At 50.5% G+C, this 23153-nt stretch overlaps 3 protein-coding genes and 1 long non-coding RNA gene across 45 annotated transcripts in view; 2 read left to right on the top strand and 2 right to left on the bottom strand.

Moving 5' to 3' along the window:
* CSNK1G1 (casein kinase 1 gamma 1) overlaps nt 1–11883 on the top strand; it is a 168813-nt gene extending 156930 nt beyond the window's left edge. For 11 of the 37 annotated variants that reach the window (XM_072809080.1, XM_072809081.1, XM_072809073.1 and 8 more), the window contains one exon: nt 11705–11879. In XM_072809080.1, coding sequence (XP_072665181.1) covers nt 11705–11858 — 154 coding nt within the window. In that variant the 3' untranslated portion in view covers nt 11859–11879. Of the gene's footprint in view, nt 1–1674; nt 1699–5286; nt 5546–5698; nt 11543–11704 lie in introns of those variants that run through there. The other 26 variants (XM_072809102.1, XM_072809091.1, XM_072809098.1 and 23 more) reach the window with 8 other exon arrangements.
* On the bottom strand, nt 8497–13463 carry LOC140623095 (uncharacterized). Its single transcript, XR_012022771.1, has 2 exons — nt 13375–13463; nt 8497–13109 (listed from the first exon to the last, which is right to left on the bottom strand). It is a non-coding gene; the product is annotated as an uncharacterized lncRNA (long non-coding RNA).
* A 295-nt stretch (nt 13464–13758) lies between these two features.
* PPIB (peptidylprolyl isomerase B) lies at nt 13759–19752 on the top strand. The gene is made up of 5 exons (XM_072809053.1): nt 13759–13988; nt 14684–14797; nt 16291–16384; nt 18661–18845; nt 19400–19752. The coding sequence occupies exons 1-5, from the start codon at nt 13854–13856 to the stop codon at nt 19520–19522; spliced, it is 651 nt and encodes a 216-aa protein (XP_072665154.1). The 5' UTR covers nt 13759–13853; the 3' UTR covers nt 19523–19752.
* Nucleotides 18160–23083, bottom strand: SNX22 (sorting nexin 22). Of its 6 annotated transcripts, none has more exons than XM_072809054.1 (7): nt 22921–23078; nt 22512–22595; nt 22024–22128; nt 21438–21532; nt 21030–21062; nt 20730–20797; nt 18160–20308 (listed from the first exon to the last, which is right to left on the bottom strand). In XM_072809054.1, the coding sequence occupies exons 1-7, from the start codon at nt 22993–22995 to the stop codon at nt 20154–20156; spliced, it is 615 nt and encodes a 204-aa protein (XP_072665155.1). In that variant the 5' UTR covers nt 22996–23078; the 3' UTR covers nt 18160–20153. The 6 variants fall into 6 exon arrangements, with proteins under 6 accessions (XP_072665155.1, XP_072665157.1, XP_072665156.1 ...); XM_072809056.1 differs by having other exon boundaries at nt 18160–20266; nt 22921–23076; XM_072809055.1 differs by lacking the exon at nt 21030–21062 and having other exon boundaries at nt 22921–23083.
* Between the last annotated feature and the right edge of the window lie 70 nt (nt 23084–23153).

The following is a 23153-nucleotide window of genomic DNA, read 5'->3' as shown; positions in this document are numbered from 1 at the left end:
GCTGTACCCTCCCCGCCCCCCCCCCCCCCATTCCCAATTTATGTTGTGGCTATTACTTTGAAGGCTAGAAGTCTAATTCTGGATTTGATAGTGTACTTTGAATACCAAGATTGAAAGAGCTTATTAGTCTTAGAGTATGTCCTATTCAGGCTTATCTTTTGAACCCATTCTCTCATTTTGTTTTGGTAAATGTGTACACTGATTATGTATGTAAGTGTGGTGTTTGTGTCCTGTGTATGAAACAGGGGGTTGTTCACACAAAGAGATTTCAATGTGGTGAATTCTGTTGTGGTATAATCTAAAATCTAGGGTGTGAAGAGTGTTTAAAGTCTCCCCATTTAGTAAAAAGGACTACTGTGCCTCTTTGCCACTAGTTCCAGGGCCTTCTGAAATGTGTGGAAAGCAGAGGGAGCAGTTGTATTTGACCAAACATCATCTGAAAGCTCACAGCTTAGGGCATTTTGTGTGCTGATTCCCCTAGTGATTTCATGAGCTACCAAACCATCTTGCCGAGGAAACTGTCAGCACAGCCATGTGGTTTTCTTCTTGGCCATCTATGTGTTTTGGAAAGGGGGAAGGGAGCCATGAATCCACCTGCTCCATCATTTTCATGGGAAGAAGTCACAGCTAGAGAAGCACAAGATGTCCCAAACAACCCCTCATTGCACGCAGCTGTGATGCCATTTGTCCATGCAGCCTACTTGTAGGGAAGAAAAGAGGGCTGTTGTCTATATTAAGATTCAACCAGGGGCTGGGGAGATACGTGAAACCTTCACATCCAAGCTCTTGATTTTGAGCTCCTCACCCAGCTTGTTTTGTGTAAAGGATGAGAGAAATAACAAGGTCTTGGTTTTTGTTCTGTATATGATATGAACATCTAACTGCTCTGTTCTTCTGGCTAGAGGACATATGTCCTTGTTTAAATATGATGGAAGGATGGTGAGGCAAGACAGCTTTTTGGTGGATTTTTGTTATGGTCAAAATAGGAGTTTTTGGTTATCCCCTGACTTTAGTTATAATTTAGCAGATGTGGACCTCCTGTCTCCTGAGAATTGATAAGAATGGATGAAGGTCCTTTTCCTGGCGGTTATACCTCAGTACAGAGCAGTGATCTCCCCCTTGCTTTGCTTCATCTCCTGTTGCTAAAGGCTTTTTCCCCCATCTAGAGTAAGTCCTAACTGCCAACGGCTCTGGTCAGGTGTGTTGGACTTACAGAAAGGCTAGGAACTTCTCCTTCCCTCAGAATACTTGGGAGATCAGCTTAACATTGCACAGTAAGACTTTGTGTGGGAACCAAAATGGCTCCCTAGGTGCTTGACTGAATCCTTACAGGCAGGATCATTTCTTCTTTCTCCTGCTACCTTCCTGGAAATTGCCCAAGAAAACCCACTCAGGGGCTCCCACCAACTCTTTCTGTTTTACCTTACCCTTCACTGAGATATCCAGCTCCCTCCTCGATGCTTCTGTCAGGTGCCTGCCCCCTCCACCTTAGTGTGGGGGCCAAGTGGCCCAAGCCTACTCACCCTACCTCCTCAACAGAGGAAGAAACGAAACACAGACACATACTGCATGTTTGCATGGCTCACAGGGAGTCGCTTCCATCTCACCTCTGTGGACTAATATCTCTCTCTTTCTCTCTTCCTTTCTGTGTTTTTCTCTTTACACACTCTGTAGCTGCCTGAAAATGCTCAACCTGTGGTGAGTCCCTCTCTCCAGTCCACATGCTAGGGGAGCGGACCAGACTAGGCTGGGATTGGCAAAGCCAAACAAAATGCCTTAGGAACACTGAATGGCTTCCATACGCCGCCTTGTGCCATAACCACCCAGACTGGGGAACTAGATCCACAAGGTGGGGATGGGGCAGGCCTACACCCAGGAATTAATCTGTTCCTTCTTTCCTTTCAAACCCATCTCATCACTCTCTCCTCCTGTCAAAACAATATCCCACAGTATCCAAAATTATCTTTCTATTTCTATCTGAGGGAATTATCTCTCAAATTGATAGACCAGAGATTATCAGACAGAGAGGGACAGAAGCAGGAGGACAAGGTTACTGTATCAGTCATTTTGATTATTCTTTAGAACCCCAAGGCACTTGTTGCCAGATTATCTCACATTGTGTGGCTTGGTCTCTCACCTGGAAATTGGCTGCTTTGGTAAAAAAAAAACTTTTCTTTTTGATTCAGCTAGTTCTTCCATCTGTAAAATGAGTCTCTCAAAAAGAGCTCCTTCTTGGGGAAGAAATGGACATTTTGTTGTTTCGGGGAGGGGTTTTGTTTTTCATTTATTGTCTTTTTCTTTTCTTTTCCCTGTAAGAGTACAGTGAGCCAAGGGCTGACTCAGCTAATAAGATGTTGGAGCCTCTCCTTTTCACTCCTGGAAAAGGTCCCTTGAGTGCATTCTTAAGAACAGTGCAAGCTATGTGGAGAGGGAAGCCCTAAAGAATCCACATTCACTGAGATAAATACTTGCTACAAGAAAGAGCCCTCTCGCCAGCTTTCTTCTTAGATGTTGCCAGTGACCTTCCAGGTGTTCCTGAGCTAGTTGGTCGTTGCAGTCTGGAATTACAACTCCCCCACATTGTCTGCATGCATGAGGTCATATTCTATGTGGTGATAACGGCCTGCTGGACTCTGTGATCACCTTGTTTCTGTTTGTCTTCAGTGACTGGGTCAGGCACCAGTTTCTGAACCCCAGTGGTCAAGCCAAGTTGCCTACAGGGTTTCCCCGGGACAGGGATATATGGAAGATAATAATTGGGTTTTATACAAATAGAATTTGTAGTCTTGTGGTACTGAGAACTACACTTGGCCCCTTTATCTAGCAAATATGTCTGTGTGAATCTTATATTGTCATAGTCTGTTTTTTCCTGTGAGATGTCACTCACGTAACCCTGACTACACATACAGGACCTGCTGTGTGCTCATCCAACTCTGCTTGGAACTCTAGGGGGAGCCCCAAGAACTTAGGTGCCATCTAGCTGTATAGAGATAAAACATATATACTTGAAAGGACAAGTAGTTCTCCAGGACACTTCTGTTATCCCTCAAGAGGTCACTATGGACAGGAAATGGTCAAGAAAGTCTTCATGGATACAGTGAGGCTTGAGCCAGGTGTTAGAATAAGGGAAGAATGGGAGAGTACACTAAAGAAGAAAAGCATGGCAAAGGGACAGCAGAAGGGGAGAGAACTAGGATGGAGCAAGAGAGCAGTATGGGAAAGGTAATGGCTCACAGGTCTGGCTTGTGAGTAGGGAGACCAGATTGATTCTCACTCCAGCACATTAGGAAATTCTGGTCATCCCATCAAAGAATTGACTGGAAGAAAACCTGCAACACAAGAAGAGTTCATCACTTACCTTCCTTCTCTTTGGAGAGTAAGACATCTGTATGGAGTTAGTTGATGGGCTTGATAAGGGGTCTGACCCAGTTTAACAGGTCCTGCTGCTAGTAGTCATCACAGAAACTAGAGGGTCGAAGAGCAGATTGGGGGCCTGTTTCCTCATGGTTAGGATCAGGAAAAGCTTCTGCTATTACTGAAGCATTAACTACACTAGCAAAAATTAATCTAGGCTTCAAAACCACAGCTCACATTCCCCTTGAGCAGGCAAATTCAGCATGGGACATCAGTGATACTTGTAAGCAGACATTAATTCTTATGACTTGCCTTGAAGGAAGTAAAATGAAATATATAGTCTGAAAGGGACCAAAATAGTATTTCAAACTTCATTGTGATTGCTCTTACTTATTAAAAATACAAAATCCTCATTTTAGCATCCTCAAAAAAAAAAGAAGAAGAATTGACTTAAATTTTAGTGATGTCTCTGAAATCATGGTTAACAGAGAACAGGTAACTGTTGCATTACTGATGCTCCCATGAGATTTAGTTTGCCTTGGTTAATATTAATTTCAGGACTTTCAACTTGAAAATGTCCATTTTCTTAAGCATATATAACAGAAAAAGACCATTTTTTTTTCTTGAAGCCTTCTCCAGGGAGAAGATGGTCTTAATCAAAAGCATTGGTCATTTTTATTTAAAAGAATTTATTGAATCTCCAGATACACATGCCACTTTATTTAGTGACTATATTAATACCCATTAATAGTATTTCATAGGGGACCTGGCTAGCTCAGTCAGAAGAGCATGTGGCTCTTGATCTTAGGGTTGTGAATTTGAGCCCCATGTTGGGGGTAGATATTAGTTAAATAAATAAACTTTAAAAAAAAATAGCATTTCACAAATGTCATTGATACCTTCAGAAAATCTTTTTTAAGACTCCCTTAAGAAGGTCCTATTTCCATAATTTTCATTTTTTATTCATTCAGATATTGTTAAAGGTTATCATTACCTGTATGAATGGGTTTCCGCATTCTAAGAGACCTCCAAAATTTTAATAACCTGTCCAAATACCAAGGGGTCAGGCTGAAAAAGGAGAGAATCTTAGCCACAGTGGATGGAGAATTTAGGGGTATGGAAAATAAGCACCAGTTCTTTATTTTCATACGAATAGCCCTGGCGTTAAACCCAGTGGGATTTAAGCAAGAGAACCAGAAAGCTTCTCTCCAAAAAGCTTTCCTTTCAAGGGTCAAGTTTGCGGCTTGACTCCCCTCCACCATCTGGCACCTTTGACTCATCCATTCCTTCTGGCCCTCACATCCTCATTTCCCACATATCAGCTTTCTGGGAAGGACATATCTCTTGCACCAGTCATGCCACAGCCCTCATCACCCCCTTCTGGACTTAGTCACTGCCTCAGCAAGAGCTGCTCCCTATTCCAGAGACAGGAGCAAGGAGGGGATGCTCGGGCTTAGGGCTATTCCAGAGCGTGGCTTTTGCCCAGGGAACAGAACATGGAGGGCGGATAAGGGGAGCAGGCCCTGAACTCCACCCTGCATGAGGGCCAGTACTCTAACCCCATCTGGCACAGCAGCAGCAGTCTCTGTAGCTAAGTTGAGGACCTGCAGCCATACACTTGCCAACGCTCAGCTCCCGGGCTGCGGCCCCAGTCCCCTCTGAACAAAAAGTGGGCTGTGCTGATTTCAGTTGGGGGATCTGGGCTCACAGTTCTTACTAGATTCGGGGCTCCTCCTGCCTGCTCTGGGTAGCTGGGTGGGGTTGGGAATGGGGATGCAGGATGATGAGCATCCTTAATCCTTCATTGGCAGCATCATGAGATCCTGCTAGAGTTCCAGTCATATTTTGGGGGGGGGATTTGTTTGCCTCAGTTTAGCTTCCTACCTACTTCCTCCTGAAGCTGCATTAAATCATTTTCCTCTCCGTTTCAAGGGGCAGACAATGCAGGCTAGTCTTAAGCAGCCCTGAGGACCCCTCACCTTGGTTCTAGATAAAGATGAGCTATGTGGGCTGAGTAGGAGACCAGAAGACTAGCCTTCTTCCTCCTTCCAGAGATGCCTGTTTTGGCCCTGCCTCGTCTACAGCCTTTTGATGATGAGGCTTGGTAGCTGTAGATTGAAATGAGGCAGCTACTTCCTTTGGCTATCCTGGCAGACACTGCCTACTACTTCCAGTGTGTGCACTGTAGAAGGTGGGTGGCCCTGTGGTTAGATGCCGGGGTGGGGGGGGGTGGGGGGTTGGAATCCGCCTCTCTCCCACCCCACCCTCAGGAAGCAGAAGCAGGCAGAAGCTGTCAGAAGCTGCAGGCCTCCCGCACTGATTGGCAATGTTCCTTGTGCTCCAGGTGCTGCTGTTTTTTTAAGAGGAAAAGGAAGAAGACTGCCCAGCGCCACAAGTGACCAGTGCCTCCCAGGAGTCCTCAGGCCCTGGGGACTCTAACTCGATTGCACCTGCAGCTCCTGCCATTTTTCATTGGAAGGGACTCCTCTGTGGGGGAGGGTAGAGATCCAAACCAAAAAGAAGAAAACAGATGCCCCCAGAAGGAGCCAGTGTGGGCAGCCAGGGCCCAATGGGTCAGTGGCCATCCCCGCCTGCCTAAAGCTCTGAGCAGGTCCCAGAGCTGCTGCTCCTCCTCTGCTTGCCCTTGGGGCTGCCTGGTTGACTCTCCTTCCTATTGTTTACAGTGAAGGTGTCATTCACAAAAACTCAAGGACTACTATTCTCTTCCCTCCCCTAGTTTACTCCTGATTCTTGCCCACCCTCAACCCTCTCCAGCATAAAAGCTAGTGAGTTAAAGGCTTTGTCTGCTGAAGGAGCTTAAGAGGCTGGGGGTGCGGCCAAGAAGGCAGGGGGAAGATGGCAGGCCTGGGCTGGAGAAGAACCTTCTCCAACTACCAGCTGTGCCTGGCAGTATGGCTTCCTCCTCCTCTGTGCCTGTGCGGCCTCCATCCCCAGCTGGCCACGGGGTGCAGGTCCCTCCCTCCCTTCCTCCTGTGAAGTTACACTGTCGGACACAAGCTGTGAGAAATTTGCAGTCTACTGTCCCTGCGTGTTGGCATTCTTCGCTCTCTCAACAAGCGAACTCTGTTCTCCAGACGGTAGTAGGACAATGCAAATTGTTCTGCGCAAAGGAAACAAAAACTGACTTTATTGCACTTTTAGTTGTTTTTTTTTTTAAACAAAAAACATGGCAGATGCATATTGTGTCTGGTTATATCGAGAGTTTTACTTTTTTTCTGTTTTGAGGGGGATGGGGCCAGCCAAGCCATTCAGAGAGAACATGGGTCCAGAGGACATTCTCAGTGGAAAAAAGTTGGGTCTGCAGCACCCAGAAGAGAAGAAGCCAAACTCTGTCATTCTGAGTAAGCGCTCAGGTTGGCAAGGAAACATACTTGAATTTTCATTCATCTTCTCAGCTGCTGAAGAATGTCCCTACCAGAGCCTCTTGACCTCATCAGCCTACAGTTTGGACAGCCTAGCTCTCCAGCACTTGGATGAGCCAGCCAAGCCAGACTGTGACCAGGAGAAAGAGATGCTTGACAAAAAAATTGGAAATACCGGTTTCCTCCACTGCCAGGGACTTCCAACTAGATAGCCATGTGACTTCCTTAGTGATTTGGGGGACAAAATTAATGATAAAAGAGCCACCACCATCTTGCCACTAGTGGACAAGAAGAGGAGGAAAGTGAGCCTTTCTTCCGGCTGCCAGAAGAACCTCAGGATTTGGCATCATAGGGCCATGAAATAAAATCAGTATGTACTGTCTGCCCCAGTAGCTGAGGGGTAGCGTTTGGGCTGGCCTGCCTTATCAGAAACCAGGCACCTGCAGCAGGTTCAGGACTGAGCACATGGGGCTGTAGTGAACAGGAGGGTAAGATTGGTTGGTGCCAGAAAATTCCAGGGGAAAGGATACTGAAATGAAAGGTCTGAAATTATCTTCTTAATTGGATATAGACTCCTTCCAAGTAAGATGGCCATGGATCTAGAGCACGTTTTACCCAGTCCACTGTCTGGTTTTACCCAGTCCACCTAATCTACTACGATGAAGGGTCTTGGTTCTTCATGTACTGCTTGGAAAGTCATTAATGTATGGAGTTCATCTTATTGTGCTCAATTTTCATTTGAGTTCAGTGGCTTATGCCAACAGTGACCTCATTCCAGATGTGATAGAGAAGAATCACATCAGGGAACAAGGCCTTGTATCTGGGAGTAGAGAGAGCTGACCATGGAGGACAGTGGCTGGTGACTGAGTCTGGTGGTTTTGGGAACACAGAAATCATTGCCTCTGACTTGAGGTGGAGGGCCATCTTTTGGACTGGAGGATCTGAGGCTACTTTCTGGTAATTGGCATTTCCTGACAAGTCCCTTGATGTATTTCACATGGAGCAGAAATAGCAGCAGTCACATCGATGAGAGTTACTGGGCTTTCCCTGTCCTACTGGGCCTTGGCTAGGAAGTATCACTTTACTGGCTTCAGACCTGCTTAGCTCATGTAAAGATTGTAGTCTTTCCTTTCTTTAAAAGAAATTTTCCTATATACAAAACAGTGGCTGGGAGACACAGCGTCACAGCCCTTTTCCACAAGGATTTTTGAATATTGCTTCTTTGATATTACCTAGTGGTTAAGGCACCATCTCAGAAACTTAGAGTTTCACAACTGGCATTTGGACAACTCAAACTTCCCATATAGAAACTTTAATTCCTTATCCCTTGTATAGAAAAAGCCTTGCCTCTCAAAGGAGGGCAAGGGGAAATGGTGACAAAGCCTCTAGCATCCTGGCACTCCATACCCACTAAGTGCCTCCCCACCTCTGCTTCCACAAAAAAGCAAAGGCAGTGACCAGCTTGGCTCAGGGCAAGCCCCCTGCAGCTGGGTTTGTGACTTTTTTTTTTTTTTTTGGTCTTAAAATGTTTTTAACAGCTAGCTCTTGAGGGGTTTAAACCTAAGCAGTTATGGGGGGGGGGTCCTTCCTAATGCACTGTTCTTTCTCTGCTCCCCACAAATCTCTTACTAGGTATTTGATTTTCATAACAAAGGGTAATGGTGATTCTTCTAAGGCCATTAGCACTCCAAGGTGGTCCCAGACCCCTTGGATTCTATTGTGATCTTCCTGAAAATTAAGAAGTAAATAAAAAGACTACCTAAGGAATAATTGGGCCATCAGTCCCATCCCCAGCAGCGCATCAGGGCTCCCTTCCTCAGCCCTCTTGCTCTAGTTGCTTAGCACTGTACCTCAGCCAGTCGCCTGAGGCTGGGCACTCCCTCCACCCACCAACACCCCAATCCACTCACTGCAGTTTTTCCAGCTTTCTCCATTTCACAACATGGTGCCTAGGGATCTTTTTCTTTGGGACTGATGCAGTTGCTTCTGACCTAGCAGTAAGTACTAACAGCATTTGTTCATTAAAAAAACCCTTACTATATGCTATTAGGAGTTCTCCCGAGCCCTGTGGTCCTTCTGGCATCGCATCTTGAGCAGATTGAAGCAAGCAGGCCAGGCATCCACCCAGGCATAAATGGTCCTTCTTGTATGACCAGAGAATGACCTGTGTCTGTACAGTCAGGCATTGTAAGGGTTGATCACTTGCTGCACACACCCTGGCATTTCCCAGTGATCTCACTCTAGATTACTCTGCAAGAGTGGGGGTGGTGTGCCAGTAGCCAGTGTGCTTTCACGACGGCCTTGATGAACATTCTGGTATATTGAGTCTGTCTAGGAGTAAACAGGGTCTAAGAAGAGTACACTGGTTGACCTCCAGTTAAAGCTCCACTTCACTCTGGAACGCAGGGGCAACAGGAGGCAGCAGAATCCTGGGGTTTTCAGTAGAAGTGCTGATTTGCCTGTTTATCTCTGTGAACTCCAGGTACAAAGAAGCAGCCCCTGCCATTAGCCAGAAGAGGGTCCGTCACCTTTATCTCCCAACTTAGTTCACTGGAAGTCTCCCCTGATGGTGCATATTCACTGTTAGTAACCATCTTTAATGTCAGGAATATGCAGTGATGGTAATAATGTATGTCAGAGTGGTTACTAAAGATCATAGCCTTAACTTTTTTGTATGCAAAAGATACAGTTTATTCCCCATCTAAGTGAGCAAGCACGGCCTGCATTTATAAAAAATAAGTACTTTCATGGCGGCCTAGAAAGCATCTCAAAGGAACTTGATCTTCTGATGCATCTCTCCCAATTCCATATGCCTCCTGTGTGTCCCAGTCACCTCTTCCATTTTCATATTTAAACCAAGTCTCCATCCCCAGTGAATTGCCCTGATACTGTCGTCTCCAGGGTCGGCCACATTAAAGCTAGAGTCACTCAGACTGGGAACTTGCAGCGCTGTCTGGGCTATGTTGCCTTTGCCAGTCCACTGCCACCGTCCCTGCCATTGCCCCCAAGGTGTGCAGATGAAGGAGCCGGGGTAACGAGGCTCTGGATTGGCTGGAACAATCCACATCTGGATTGGCTGTATGAGCAACAGGCACTTGTTTCTGGGGTTCTTGCTTTTGCCAACTCCAGGCCTCCAGGAAAGCCCTGTCTAGAGACAGGTGGCCAGTGACTCCCAGTCTTCCCTCTGATGGGTCAGCAGGAATCGAAATAAGATTCTTACAGTTTTGTTATCTTGTTGGGTGGGGGGAGGGGGGAGGGAGAGGGGTGGCTTTGTTTCTGAATACAAAGAAAAGGAAACCATGGCCCTTTTGAGGGTTTGCAGAGTTTAGCCACAAGTAAGGAATCTTGGAAGTCTTCGATCAATTAAGCAGTCTTAAAAACATGTTATAACTCCTTTTGCAGGTGAGTAAATGCAAAAGAATAGATTTCTCCATTGTATTCAAAATAGTAAGTAGGTTCCCTGGATATAGACAATAGTAGTTGACAGAGTTCCTCAAAAAGCAACCAGGAAGTCCACTCCAGTATTTGTAGATCAGCTTACAAAGGAAAAAGTGAATGTGTACTCCATATATTTCTAGTTTCATTACCAAACTTGATGTAATCAAGAAACCTCAGTTCTGTGGACAGAATTTTTGTTACTTTCCTCCTCTTTCTCCTCACAATCATTTCCAGTGCCATCACCCTCAAAGTCTGACCAGAGGGTTATCCATGATAATAAGTGGGGGTGCAGTGCACCCATCCCAGTAATACACAGAGGACGGCTGTCCTGACTGCCTCTTCCCTGCAAACCCCTTCGGGCAGGCGAGACATGGTCAGTTTCCTCTGCATGAGCTCCAGACCAAATCCCAGGCCAGCCCTTGCACCGAAAGCTTTTTTAAGAGGCTTGTCAATCTGTTAGGAATGTGTCAGGAGAGATGAGCCATTTCTTTGGGGGGAAATATATTTACAGATGGGTGTGTGTGGTTGCACTTGTATGCCTGTGTGTGTGTGCACGCACGCGTGCATTCTCATCTGTGCGTTTCACTTCCATAAAGACTCACAGCCCAGGCTGCTGGGACCATGTGTTACTGAGTATTCTCAGAAGTAAAGAAATAACAAGTGAGCTTCTCAAATTAGTGTCACAGCAAACTGGCTCTGGGAATGAGCCCCATTTATTGAGCAGAAGAGTAAACAGCAGAAAAGAGATGAAACCAAAAATATAACCCACCCCCCCAATGGAAAGTAATGTTGATTCATCAATTCCCATTGGATATATTACATCCTCTAATTTATTATATTATTTTGTCTGTTTCTTTAATCTTTGCCCATTGTACTTTGAAAAAGATGTTGGGATGTTGATTGCAATTTTTTAAAGACTAGATGATGTAAAAATCAGCTGTGGAAATCAGTTTTAATTGCTGTGTGAATGTGTCTGATTATTGTTAAATGCCTTTTTTTTTAACTTTTTTATTTTAGATATGTGATGTTGTTTCATAAACCCTGGCACTGGTCGCAAAGCTCAGCTGTGAAAATGAAACTTGTAGTATTTTTAAACATGAATGTCAATTTCGAGTGTATTTGAAACGGTTCCTCCAGGAGAGAGATTTGTACACCATTAGGAAACTCCTCTGCAGAGGAAGTAGCCTTCTTTGGAGAAAATGGAAAATGGGTCTTGATATGTTATCTCAGAGTAGCCCATTTCCTAGGGCACCATGGAAAACACAAATGTGATCTTTAAGTATACCTCTTCCCCAATTTGGGGAAGAAAGAACTCAGTTTGCACCCTTTTTGTATGTAAAATAAAATGTCTTACCTTTCTTGACTAATTTTCGTTGGTTGGTTGGTTGGTTGGTTGGTCTGGTTTTAATTTTCCCTGGTTCCTTTGTAACTAAGAATCCAATCCAGCTAGGATGAACTCAGATATGACTCAGGGCTCCAATGAATGAAAATGATGCCTGATTCTGTGGTATTCTTGCTTCATTCTTTAGGGTTGAACACCGCTCTCTCTTGTCTGTCACTTTAAATATTCCTGGCAGAACCTGGACACTGATCACTCACATACTGGTCCCTAAATTCCTGTGGTTCTTGAGATCTACTCTGTGGAGCAGCTTTGGAATAGCTTTAAAAATTCTGCTCCACTAACTGAACATCTGTGCAGATGGAGAATAAAACTATGATGTGCAATTATAACATCGTAAGTGTATATATACATATGGCCACAAAACTCTCAATTGGCATGATTGGCCGTTTCCCATTTTTTTGTTACTACTCGATCACTACTTAATGATTTGGTTTTTTCACTGGTAGGTAAGTAAGCAGAAGACCTGTTTTAAGATCATGAGAGAAAAACTTCACACTTAGAACATGTTATCCATCAAGCTTTTTTTTTTTTTTTTCCTTTCAAAAGTGGTAGAGGACATACAGAGCAGGCTGCTTTTAGGACATCTTGGCATTAGCTCCTCATGTGGAACAGGCTACTCTGAAACCATAGCAGTAAACATTTTTCTCAATGGCTCTGGACAGCATGAGACCAGTTCATGGGGGAAAGAAGCCTGACCAAAAAAATAGTGGGAGTGGGGAGATTGGAAGATGAACTTCGTCAATCCAACAGTTTTACCTAGGAAGAACCTCTGCCAGATTGAAGTGGTCTGGATGAGGTGTGAGGATTAGAAACAGCCAGTGTTATTTGTGTTTATGTGAGAGACCTGTGGAAGCTTTGCAGCCTAGCTCCACTGACCTCAGTGTAAGCAAGGACAAGTTGATGCCAGGGACAATGCATAACCTCAAACTTAGGTCCACATCTCAGAGAACAAATTGCAGGGTTCAACTAATTGAAACAGAGCCATGCCTACCTACAATTTGGGTTGTGAAGACCAAAGTTTTCTATATTAATCTTTGAATATTGGTCTTAAAGACATTTAATGACATCATAGGTGGAAATTTTTGAAAGATGGGTGTAATTTAATTTTTCTGGGTAAGACCCAGCACCGAAGTATATATGTTGTAGACCAGAACAAGTGTGAAAGCATCTGACGACTATCGTCGACCTTGCCGAAGGTTTCTAGAGGAGAGAGACTGAACTTCAGGCCATTTCCATGGCATATATACACACACATATATATATGTAAATTATTTCCCACCTCAGTGTTAACATGATGCTATTGCAATCAATATTTGTTGGACACTTCAGTCTGCAACAGTTCTGGGGGAGATGTACACAAAATAAGTGCAACACCTGCAACACAGTCCGTTGCTCACAAAAAAAGTGGTTACTTGGCAGCGCCTGGGTGGCTCGCTCAGTTCAGATTCCGACTCTTGATTTCAGCTCAGGTCCTGATCTCAGGGTCGTCAGTCCAAGCCCAGTGTTGGGCTCTATGCTGGGTGTGGAGCCTACTTTAAAAATAATAGTAATAATAATGTTAGTTGGGAAAAGAGGTAAAGAAAGGAAGTTAAGAACCAGAGTACACAAGAATAAAGTGTGCATTGACTCCTACATAGAGCAGTAAGCGCAGGAAGGCCAGAGAAAAACAGGTAGTAAACGGACAGGGACAAAGTGGAAAACAAAAGGCTTTGAAGGAAGCTTAGCAAGACAAGCAGAAGGAGCAGTAAGGTCATCTGGGTGAGCAGAAGCGGCCCCACGTGGGACGCCACCACTTACACCCGAGCTGGTGCAGCTCCGGCCTGGCGGGCCCAAGGCGGGAAGCGACGAGCGCCTCCCCCCGCTCCGCCCCAGCGGCAGGCGGGCCGAGGGACAGGCCGCTCTGCACGCTGGGCTTTGGAGTCCCGGCGGGGACCCAATCCGCGCGCTCTGCGGGCGGCGCCGCCGTGCGTGAGCCGCCGCCTGGCGGGGGCCGTGGGCGAGCCGGGGAGCCAATGAGGCCGCCGTAACGTGGCAGCCCCCCGCGAGCCCGCGTCGCCGCCGGCCCGGACGGCAGGCCGAGCCCCGCCCCCCGCGGGGACCTACCACCCGGCGCCGACCCGGAGGGGGGACGCGGGGGCCGCCGCCCGCCAGGAGGCGCGCAGGAGCCCCGGCCCCCCCCGCAGCCGCGCTCGGTGGTGCCGCCGGGACCCACGCCGACGCGGCCCCACCCTCTTCCGGCGCTCGGCTGCCGGGGCCGCGCTCTCGTCGGCCGGTGGATGCTGCGCCTCTCCGAGCGGAACATGAAGGTTCTCTTCGCCGCCGCCCTCGTCGTGGGCTCCGTCTTCTTCTTGCTGTTGCCAGGCCCCTCCACGGCCGACGAGAAGAAGAAGGGGCCCAAAGTCACCGTCAAGGTCCGCGCTCCCCTCCCCGACCTGCCCGGCGAGGCCCACCCCCCGTTGCCCGCGCTCGGGCCTGGGCGCCGCTGGGCGCCGCTGGGCGCCGGGGTGCGAGGCACTTAGGCCCCGGGGCTCGGCTCGTCCCCGGCTCCCCGCGGCGGCCTCGCGGCGTCCGGGCAGCCCTCTCCGTCCGCCCGGAGAATGCCCGGCCCCCCCGCCGTGAGCCGGAGCGGGCTGACACTGTCCGCCTCGGGGCGGTCTCTGTCGCCGACGCCGTCCAGCCTCTGGGGAGGCGGCGAAGCCTCACGTGTGGCAAACTGTGCATCTTCACTTGGGCCAGATTTTACCCGCTTCCAACTAATTACAAAGCACAGCTGTCCCCTTGGAACTTGCATGACGGGTTTAGACTGCCCTCCTTACGGTTTGGGGGTGCCCACTTCTAGAATCTGCGCTCATGATTTATTTAGACTAAAGGTCGTTTGCTACCCTGTAGTCTAAAGGAAGTGCAGACAAACGTTTTCTGGGAAGAGGGTCTGGAGCCTTCATTAGATTCTCGTAGGGTTTCTCTGGTCACCACCGAAAGCAGCTTCGGAACCTTTGCTCTCAAAACAGGGCCCAGCTCTCTGCCGTCTTGGCACCTTCCCGGGCCCTCCCTTCCCTGGCAGGACCCCTGTAAAAAAGGCAGAGTTTGAAATGGTCTTCTTCCTCAGGTGTACTTCGACCTTCGAATTGGAGATGAAGATATAGGCCGGGTGGTCATCGGTCTCTTTGGAAAGACTGTTCCAAAAACAGTGGATAATTTTGTGGCCTTAGCCACCGGGGAGGTAAGTGGCGAGGGCAGAGGTATTCGGAGGCCCCTGAAGTGAAGCTGGCGAGCAGGGCTGGCAGCAAACTCAAGTGCAGAGCGTGGCCCATCTCTAGCTTGGCGCTCGCAGAGTACCAGCCCCCCGCCGACCCGCAGCTCTGAGAACCTGCTATCACCATTTCTTCGAGGTGTTTCTTTTTTTTTTTTTTTTTAAGGTTTTATTTATTTATTCATGAGAGACACAGAGAGAGAGAGAGGCAGAGACACAGGCAGAGGAAAAAGCAGGCTCCATGCAGGGAGCCTGACGCGGGACTTGATCCCGGGACGCCAGGATCACGCCCTGGGCGAAAGGCAGCGCTAAACCACTGAGCCACCCGGGCTGCCCTCTTTGAGGGTTTTTAAACAAAATCCAGAAATATGTGTGGTGAGGTTTTTTTGGAGAAAATTTTTCATCTTTAAGACATTGCAGTAATCAAGGAAACTTGATTACTAGCAAACTAGTTTGTGGCCTATGCACCAGAACTTTCTCTTAAAGCTAAGGGGCCCAGAGCTCCGCAGACTTTAAAGAAACAGGAGTGCCCTGCTTAAGAAACTTTGTATTCCTCTTAACTCTAGAGAACAAACTGGTGGTTGCCAGAGGGGAGGGCTGGGGATGGGGTGAACAGGTGAAGGGGATTAAGAGCACACTTACCATGAGGAGCACTGGGTAACGTTAGAATTGTTGAATCACTATATTGTGAAACTAATATAACACTGTATGTTAACTGCACTGGAATTAGAATAAAAAATTATCAAAGAAAAAAATAACCCTGTATTCCAACTTTGCAGTGACTCAGCAGGTAACTTTTTATTGGTTTTTGGTCTGCTTTCTTGCATTCCTTTGTTTAGTTTTTTTTAAGATTTTATTTGAGAGAGCAAGCGAGCACACAGAGGCAGGGGAGAAGCAGGCTCCCACTGAGCAGGGGATCAATCCCAGGACCCTGAGATGGTGACCTGAGCCAAAGGCAGATGCACCCAGGCGCCCCAACATCTGGGTTTTTTTTTGTTTTTTGTTTTTAGATTGTTATTTATTTTCTCATGAGAGAGAGAGAGAGGCAGAGGGAGAAGCAGGCTCCATGCAGGGAGCCTGACGTGGGACTTGATCCCAGGTCTCCAGGATCAGGCCCTGGGCTGAAGACGGCGCTAAACCGCTGAGCCACCCGGGCTCCCCAACATCTGTTCTTATGAAGAGAAAACGAGAAAAGCATAAGTGGGGAAAGGTGGAGGCATGTGAAGTAGAATTGTATAAAGATAATGTGCAGTCTTAGCCTTTCCTGGGCCTGTGGGCTCCCTGCCTGGCCTGCAGTAACTGCTCACTCAGTAGCATGTGGAATGAGAGATCTGGTCAGCAGTAGTGTCTCTTCTGTGAGCAGGAGCTAGGGACTGGGCTCCTGCAGGGAGCTTATATCTGCAGATACATAATATCTGCATGGTGCCTCATGCCACCTCTCACCTTCTCATTCTCTTTTCTAGAAAGGATTTGGCTACAAAGACAGCAAATTCCATCGTGTGATCAAGGACTTCATGATCCAGGGTGGAGACTTTACCCGAGGAGATGGCACTGGAGGTAACCTCAGGTCCCCTGGGCAGAAGGGTCTGTTAGTGCAGCCTCCAGGCTGGGAGGTGTGGGCCGTGTTGGGCAGACCGGGCTTCCTGCTCACCCAGTTCCACTGGGGTCAGGACTGGCACCCACATGCGGACTGGCTGCATCTTTCCTTGTATAGGGACCCCAGGACAAAGGAGAGGAGAGTGGTGAGGGGTCATGTGGCTCTCACCCAGCTGGCAGGCCTCCTGCTCAGGGCCTACAGCCTTGGTGACTTTTCTTGAGGTACCCCCTGGGGGATGGGGAGGCTAAGTGAAACACCTGGGTCACGATTCTGGGTCAGGCTGTCCTTGGGTTGTTTACCCTGAGGGTGGGAGGAACCAGAGGAAGACCACATGAAAGCTATAGAGCAGTACAGAACATAGGTGATGGCCTTTGGCAGTAATACCCGAGAGAGACAGAGCAGACATAATAGAACTAGCACTGTGTGCACGGGGTCAGACACAGTGGGCAAACCTGCCATCTCTGTGCTTTGTGACCTCAGGCAAGTGAGTCCTCTCAGTATCTGTTTCCCCCTGTATAGAGTAAGAGTGGGAGGAGTTGGGGTGCTGCATGGTAGGTGCCTGGCATATGGTACGTCTGCCACTGTGGAGGTGCCAGCAAGCAGAAGAGTCCTTTCGGGCCAAGCTGATCAGGAAGTGGCCTTGTGAATGTGAGGGAAGATTTGAGCAAGGTTCTGGCCCAGGAGAATTTGGGCAAAGAGGCAGGACTAAGGTGAACACAGCTCTGTTCTGTGGCAGGAGCGTGGCTGAAGGTGGGGTCTGTAGGTGGAGGGAGAGCACCCACCACACTGCGGGCCGAGAGAGGTAGGCTCTGGCTAGACCTGGGAACCTGGGCTTTGTCCTATGTGGAGGGAGGATCCACGGAGGACTGGAATGGGAGGAAGACCCAGGCGCAGAGGGGTCTGAGGGAAGATCATGTGGCAGTTTTCGTATGTATAAAATGCTCGTGACGGTTGTCTGGCAGGCACTGTTCCTACTCTGAGCATTAGTTGTTTCTGCAGTGAGAGTGGCAGATGCTCTCTAGATACCTAGATAGATAATGCAGTGGGAACCACGTGGACAGTGTGCAAGGGAAAGGCCAAAAGACTAACTGAAGTCTGGAGGGAAAGATGATGAAATACACTGAACTTAAAATGAAGAGTTCTCCATTTGAGTTTGGAACTCCTTATGTGTGTTGGGAAGGTGATCGGACCCAAGATGGAGATGTGGGGTCTTCTGGAGAGTGGCAGTAACTGAAATCCTGCTGTCATTGGAGATTTACAAAGAGGTCTCTCTCCTCGGAGACACTCTTAGCCAGCACTCAAGCCAGGAGTCTCTGCAGAGGGTCGGGTTGCTCCCTGGCCTGGCCCTGAGATGCCCCCACCAGCGTCTAGCAATTCTTGGGTTTAGCCTTCCCCACCTGCTGCATAGTCAGAAATGCCTCCCTGATGAGCAGCCATCCAGGACAGCTTCCCAAGCTGGGTCCATTCTCTGGAACCACAGGCTGAAAATAGGTACACTGGGGAAGAAAAGGGGTTTCATACACAAATAAGTTCTAAAGGTGTTGCGTAAGACAAAATGAGACTTGTTACTGGGTTTCTCCGGGGCCCGTAGTAGCTAATGTGCATGGTGTGAATCTCCCGAGAGGGGACAGGGAAAAAGAAGGGGGCAGGATTTCTCCTGGAAGCAGCTCTGGAGACTTAGGGTGAGGATCTCTGAAATGACTCAGACCCCTCGCAGATAGACACACCACACACATCAACAACTAGCTTTTATTTTATGTTCTTTGGTAAAAGGCTCTTAATTATCCAGAACCCAAATGGCAGCCTCTCCCTACTCATCTGTCTTCTGTGCTGTTACGAAGAAAAACTGGTCAACTATAGCTGTCCTCCTTTTCTGGAGAGTTCCTACCTCCTCTGTGTGTCTGCGTCTGCAGATACCAAAGTATCTCAGTTTCTGTGGCAGAACTTTCAGGCCATAGCCAAGGGTAACTGTTGATCTACGCCTTATTTAAAATCCACTAAACTGTATTCTCAAAGTAATCAGGTGAGCTGTTCACTAAATCAGCGGGGCATAAGGCCAGGCTGGGTCTGTCAGCACAGTTTGGCTCCTAGACCAGAGGGTAGGAAGGGGACAGCTTTTGTCTTTATAAGCTGCTGTAGCCTGGCATCGAAGACAGGTTCAGTCCCTGGAATCCTCACCCCAAAGATCTGCTTGGTTTGGGCCAACCCAGCTCCCTGACCTACTCTTTCTTCCCAGGAAAGAGCATCTATGGTGAACGCTTCCCTGATGAGAACTTCAAGCTGAAACACTATGGGCCTGGCTGGGTGAGCATGGCCAATGCAGGCAAAGACACCAACGGCTCCCAGTTCTTTATCACGACAGTTAAGACTGCCTGGCTAGATGGCAAGCACGTGGTGTTCGGCAAAGTTTTGGAAGGCATGGTGAGTTTGGGGGGCAAGGGCTAAACCTGGGCAACTTTCACCCCACAGCAAGGATGCCACATATTTTACCCCTTTCCCAAAAGGGAACCCACAGATTCCCACCAGTGTTCATATGTACAGACCTGGTACATATTCAGAACTACCCAATTTCTCTGCCCCCAAGTTCTTGATTCTTCCGGCCCCAAGGCCTGTTGAGGCTGCGCAGGTGCAGGAGCCTCCATGTCACAACTTGGTGCTCTGCTGGCAGCTCCCCCCCCCCCCCCCAGTTGAGCAGGACACAGCCAAACATGACGTCCCTGAGAAGATACTTGGTACCCAGTCCCCAGCCACCCTCTTCCCCTGGGCCTTAGCTCAGAGGATCAAAACTTTTGCATCCTCCCTTCAGAGCTGGGCTCTCCCTGGCTAGGATTCCATGAGGGTTTTGCTTGCCTCACAGTTGCATGCTGTTGGTCACATGGGGTTCTCAGCCTTCCCAGCCATATTCCGGGGCCTTTCTCCCTTGAGGGGTGGCCCTCCTGCCTCACTTTGCTGTACCCCGCTGCCTCCCTTCCCAGGAGGTAGTACGGAAGGTGGAGAGCACGAAAACAGACAGCCGGGACAAGCCCCTGAAGGATGTGACGATCGCAGACTGTGGCAAGATTGAGGTGGAGAAGCCCTTCGCCATTGCCAAGGAGTAGGGCCCCAGGGACCGCTTTCCCTTTGAGCCACCATCTGCGAGTCCCTGTCGCCTTCCCATGGGTGAGGACGGCCCGCCACAGGGCACCGTGCTGCGGGGCCCTGGTGCTGGCATCTGACGGAGCGGACCCCTCCCCTCACATTCCATAGGCCAGCGGTCTGGTTTTGTAACAAACTCAAACTCCTACCAATGCTGACCAATTAAAAAAAAAAAACGGTGGGTTTTTTATAACCAGTGTGTGGGCTGGGTTCTTGGGCCTGCAACACCTGCTCTAGTTTGTCCCAGCCTCTGGGACTCCTGGGGTGGAGGGGTGGGTAGCTGTCCTCGTTTTCCCCAGATACCAACTCTGCTCTAGCTTCTAACCCTTGCCAACACAGAGCCTCAACCTTTGAGTGTCCCCCGCCCACTTCTGGTGAAGGTGAAAAAATCTGCCTCCACCTTTCACAGCCTACCTCTAAATTGACTTCTCCCTTTATTCCTTATTCCCCATTGTCCGTGCCCTGGCACCTGGGGTGCCTAAGTCCTGGGTCTGGGCCAAGGGGGATGCAGCTTCTTCTGACCGGGAGGCACATAGAATGAAGCACGTGCCTGTCCTGACAGGCAACCCATAGGCCTCTTGGCTGGTCAGGGCATCAGGGCAAAGGAGCAGTTTGAAAAGGAACCTCTGGCTGAGCTTTAGCTGGCCTGTTGGTGAAGCCATAGAGACCCTGGAGCACGCCATTCACCACCACGTTGGGCAGAGGCTCTGTAGGACAGGGAAGAAAAAACAGGAGGAAGGGGTAGGGTACTGGAAAGGAAGACAAGAGGTAGGGGGCGCTAGCCTCTGGTCTGCAGTTCCTTGAGCTCCGGAGCCCATAAGCTCAGCCCTCTCCTCAGGAACAGAAGCCCCTGCTAAGGCCACCCTAAATGAGGCTTTGGCATTCCCCAGTCACATTGCTCACATTAGCTTGGTAAAGCCAGGCTGGTGAGGAGCGGAAACCAGGGAAGACCATGCCCGCTGCTGCTTTTTTTTTTTTTTCATGCCTGCTTCTTGAAGGAGAATACAAAGCAGGCTACAGGAGCAACAGGACAGGTGTGGCTGCAAAGGCTGGCAGTGGGCATGAGATGCTGCCTGCAAGTCCTGAACTGAAAATGGCACATTCACCTCCAACTCCCACCCTAATACCTAGGCCCTATAGATGGGTTATAGGTCAGAGGCACCCCCTCACCTGGGGATGGACTGCAAATGTAGGGATCCATGCGGAAGCTGATGACAGGCTGGTGGTGCAGCTGCGAGCTAAAAGGGAAGAGTCCAGAACAGTGAGGGTGAGGTGGGCCAGGAGTCTCCTGTCTGGTAGAGACTAGGGATTGGGCTCACTAAGCATCCAAAAGGGGGAAAATGAGTGGGAACTGGGTTCAGGAGGCACCAACAGAAACTGAGCCGGTGGGGATGCCAGGCAGCAGCAGGCCCGCCTCCTGGCACCTGGCCACTAGGGGGCAGCAGGAGGGGGGCGGGGGCTTGGACTTGCCTGCTGTCGTTTGGCAGGAACTCCCCCAGGGCTCTGAAAAAGAGGAGACCCGCTGTGAGCTGTGGTCCGGGTGGGGGGTGGGGTGAGGGGAGGCACGCGAGCGAGGAAGAGGTGGAGACAGGCAAACCCAGCGCTTCACCTCCCAGGGGACCACTGCTTCTATTTGTAACCAGCTCAGTTCCGGAGGTGGCTGGGGAAACCAAGACTGTCCAGAAAAGAGCCCCTCAACCCCAGCCAAGAAGTCTAATGAGGGAGGTCACAAAGAAGAACCAGGCTAGTGCCTGGCCAACGGAAGAAAACGGGCTTGGCCTCTAAAACCTTTCCTTACCCGCTTGCTGTAGAGACCTCCTGCTCCCCAAGACTGGGGCCCCTCTCTCTTGCCTCGCCATGACCCCCAAAGGAGCTCACCCCCAGCTGCTGGCCTTAGGGTCCGTGGGGAAGTGCCGAAGATTCAGGAATTCTAGAAACTCCTTGGGGACATCCTGGTTCAGGTACACGACGCCCTGGAGAGATCAGAGGGAACCTGTAATCAGACCCAGCTGGGTAGCGTACAGTGCAAAATGGAAATGTGAGGCCCTCCCAAAAGGATTAAGAATTTCAAGAGAGAGCACTGAACCAAGCCTGGCGGCCTTCTGAGCACTGGGCCCTGGATGACTGCGTGGGTTGTAAGCCCAGGACGCCAACCTGCTCTGCAATGGGGCAGCGCTGGGTGGAGAAGGGGGGGAGGATCCCCACCTAAATCCTCATCACTGAGGGTAGCACAGGCTCCCACCCTTGAGGAATGAGAACCGCCTGCCTCCGTGTTCCCTCCTCTCGTCCTACATACACAGAGTTGGCCTCTGGACCCATTACTGTTCAGAAAGTTGAGGCTTGGGGTAGTAAAGAGCATGTTCAAAATGTGGGTCCCCTTCACTCCCTGCCCCCACACCCCTCTGCCTGGCCCACACCTCTGGTCCAGCAGGCTGGGCGGCAACAGACTGAGCCCCACACACACCTGGATATAGGCCTCCAGGCCCTGGCGCCGCTGCTCCAATCCTCTGGCCCTCCAGTTAGGCAGGCGTTTTGAGGGGAAGTCGGGCACCTTGTACAGTTTCTTGATCTGCCGGGAGGTTGCGGCGGTGCCGTCACAGCCTCCTCACAGAGCCCTCAAGCTCCCTGCACCCTAGAGTCTCTCCCAGCCCCCCCCCCCCCCGCAGGCTCTACCCTGGGGCGGACCCTAGTGAGTGACGGTTGGGACCCGCGAAGGAGACCGCAGCCCCCACTTCCACCCCCAGGCGCCCGGGGGCCGGCGGGCCACGCGCTGGCATCGACAGTACCGGCTGGCCCTGCTCCTCTGCGTGCCCCTGCAGCCCGCAGGGAGGTCTGTGCCCAGGCCCGGAGCCCTCCCGGGGCTGCGGCGGCAATGGATGAGGCTGGGCCCAGTCTGTCCGTCTCCCGGGGGCCGGGCGGGGGCCGGGCGGTCGGTCGGCGGCGCAGCCTCACCCGCTTGTGCAGCGCGTGGAACTCGCTGTAGCGCCTCTGCACGGTGTGCCTGCGCCCGCGGCACAGCACCTCCACCCGGAACACCTGGCGGGCGCGGGCGGGCGGCCGGGTGCGCGTGAGGCCCCGCGGGAGGCCCCGCGCCCGCCCTCCCGCAGTCGGAGGCCAACCTCGGGGCACCCTCCCACGCTCCCCGCACGCTCGCGACCCCGCGAGGACGGCCCCGCCCCTCTGCTCCGGCCCCTCGTGAGCCCGACGGCCGTGCACGGAGCCGGCAATCCCGGCGGGCGGTCTCAGGGCTGCCTGACCCGCCGCGCCCACAGGCCCCAGCCCGGGAGCGGGATCCCCTCTGCGCCTGGCGGGGGCAGTCCCGCGGGTCCCGCACCCCTTCCCATCCGGTGTCCCCGCTCACCATGTGGCCTTTCTCTGGGCTCGGCCTGGGATCCTCGGCCTCGGGTCCCACCGACGGGATGTGAACCTCCAGCATCCGCACCCCGGCTCCAGCCCCCAAGCCCTCCGAGCGAGGCTCCCAGCAGGACCTCTCCCAGCTGGGACCGCAGACCCCGGCGGGCCCGCAGCCCCGCCCCCGGCCGGCCCCGCCCCCAGCCGGCCCCGCCCCCGGGCCCCGCCCCCAGCCGGCCGGGT

Source organism: Canis lupus, chromosome 32, assembly GCF_048164855.1.
Source record: "Canis lupus baileyi chromosome 32, mCanLup2.hap1, whole genome shotgun sequence".
NCBI classification, from domain to species: Eukaryota; Metazoa; Chordata; class Mammalia; order Carnivora; family Canidae; genus Canis; species Canis lupus.
The sequence above is the reverse complement of the archived record's forward strand: the minus strand, read 5'-3'. Positions and strand labels throughout refer to the sequence as shown.

What these genes read in the sequence shown, in the direction of transcription:
- PPIB (XM_072809053.1), top strand. Translation starts at nt 13,854, where the DNA reads ATGCTGCGCCTCTCCGAGCGGAACATGAAGGTTCTCTTCGCCGCCGCC. An exon ending in GGCCCAAAGTCACCGTCAAG is followed by an intron (nt 13,989 to 14,683) that starts GTCCGCGCTCCC and finishes CTTCTTCCTCAG; the next exon opens with GTGTACTTCGACCTTCGAAT. An exon ending in TGGCCTTAGCCACCGGGGAG is followed by an intron (nt 14,798 to 16,290) that starts GTAAGTGGCGAG and finishes TCTCTTTTCTAG; the next exon opens with AAAGGATTTGGCTACAAAGA.
- SNX22 (XM_072809054.1), bottom strand. Translation starts at nt 22,995, where the DNA reads ATGCTGGAGGTTCACATCCCGTCGGTGGGACCCGAGGCCGAGGATCCC. An exon ending in TCCACGCGCTGCACAAGCGG is followed by an intron (nt 22,129 to 22,511) that starts GTGAGGCTGCGC and finishes ACCTCCCGGCAG; the next exon opens with ATCAAGAAACTGTACAAGGT. An exon ending in CATTTGCAGTCCATCCCCAG is followed by an intron (nt 20,309 to 20,729) that starts GTGAGGGGGTGC and finishes CTTCCTTTCCAG; the next exon opens with TACCCTACCCCTTCCTCCTG.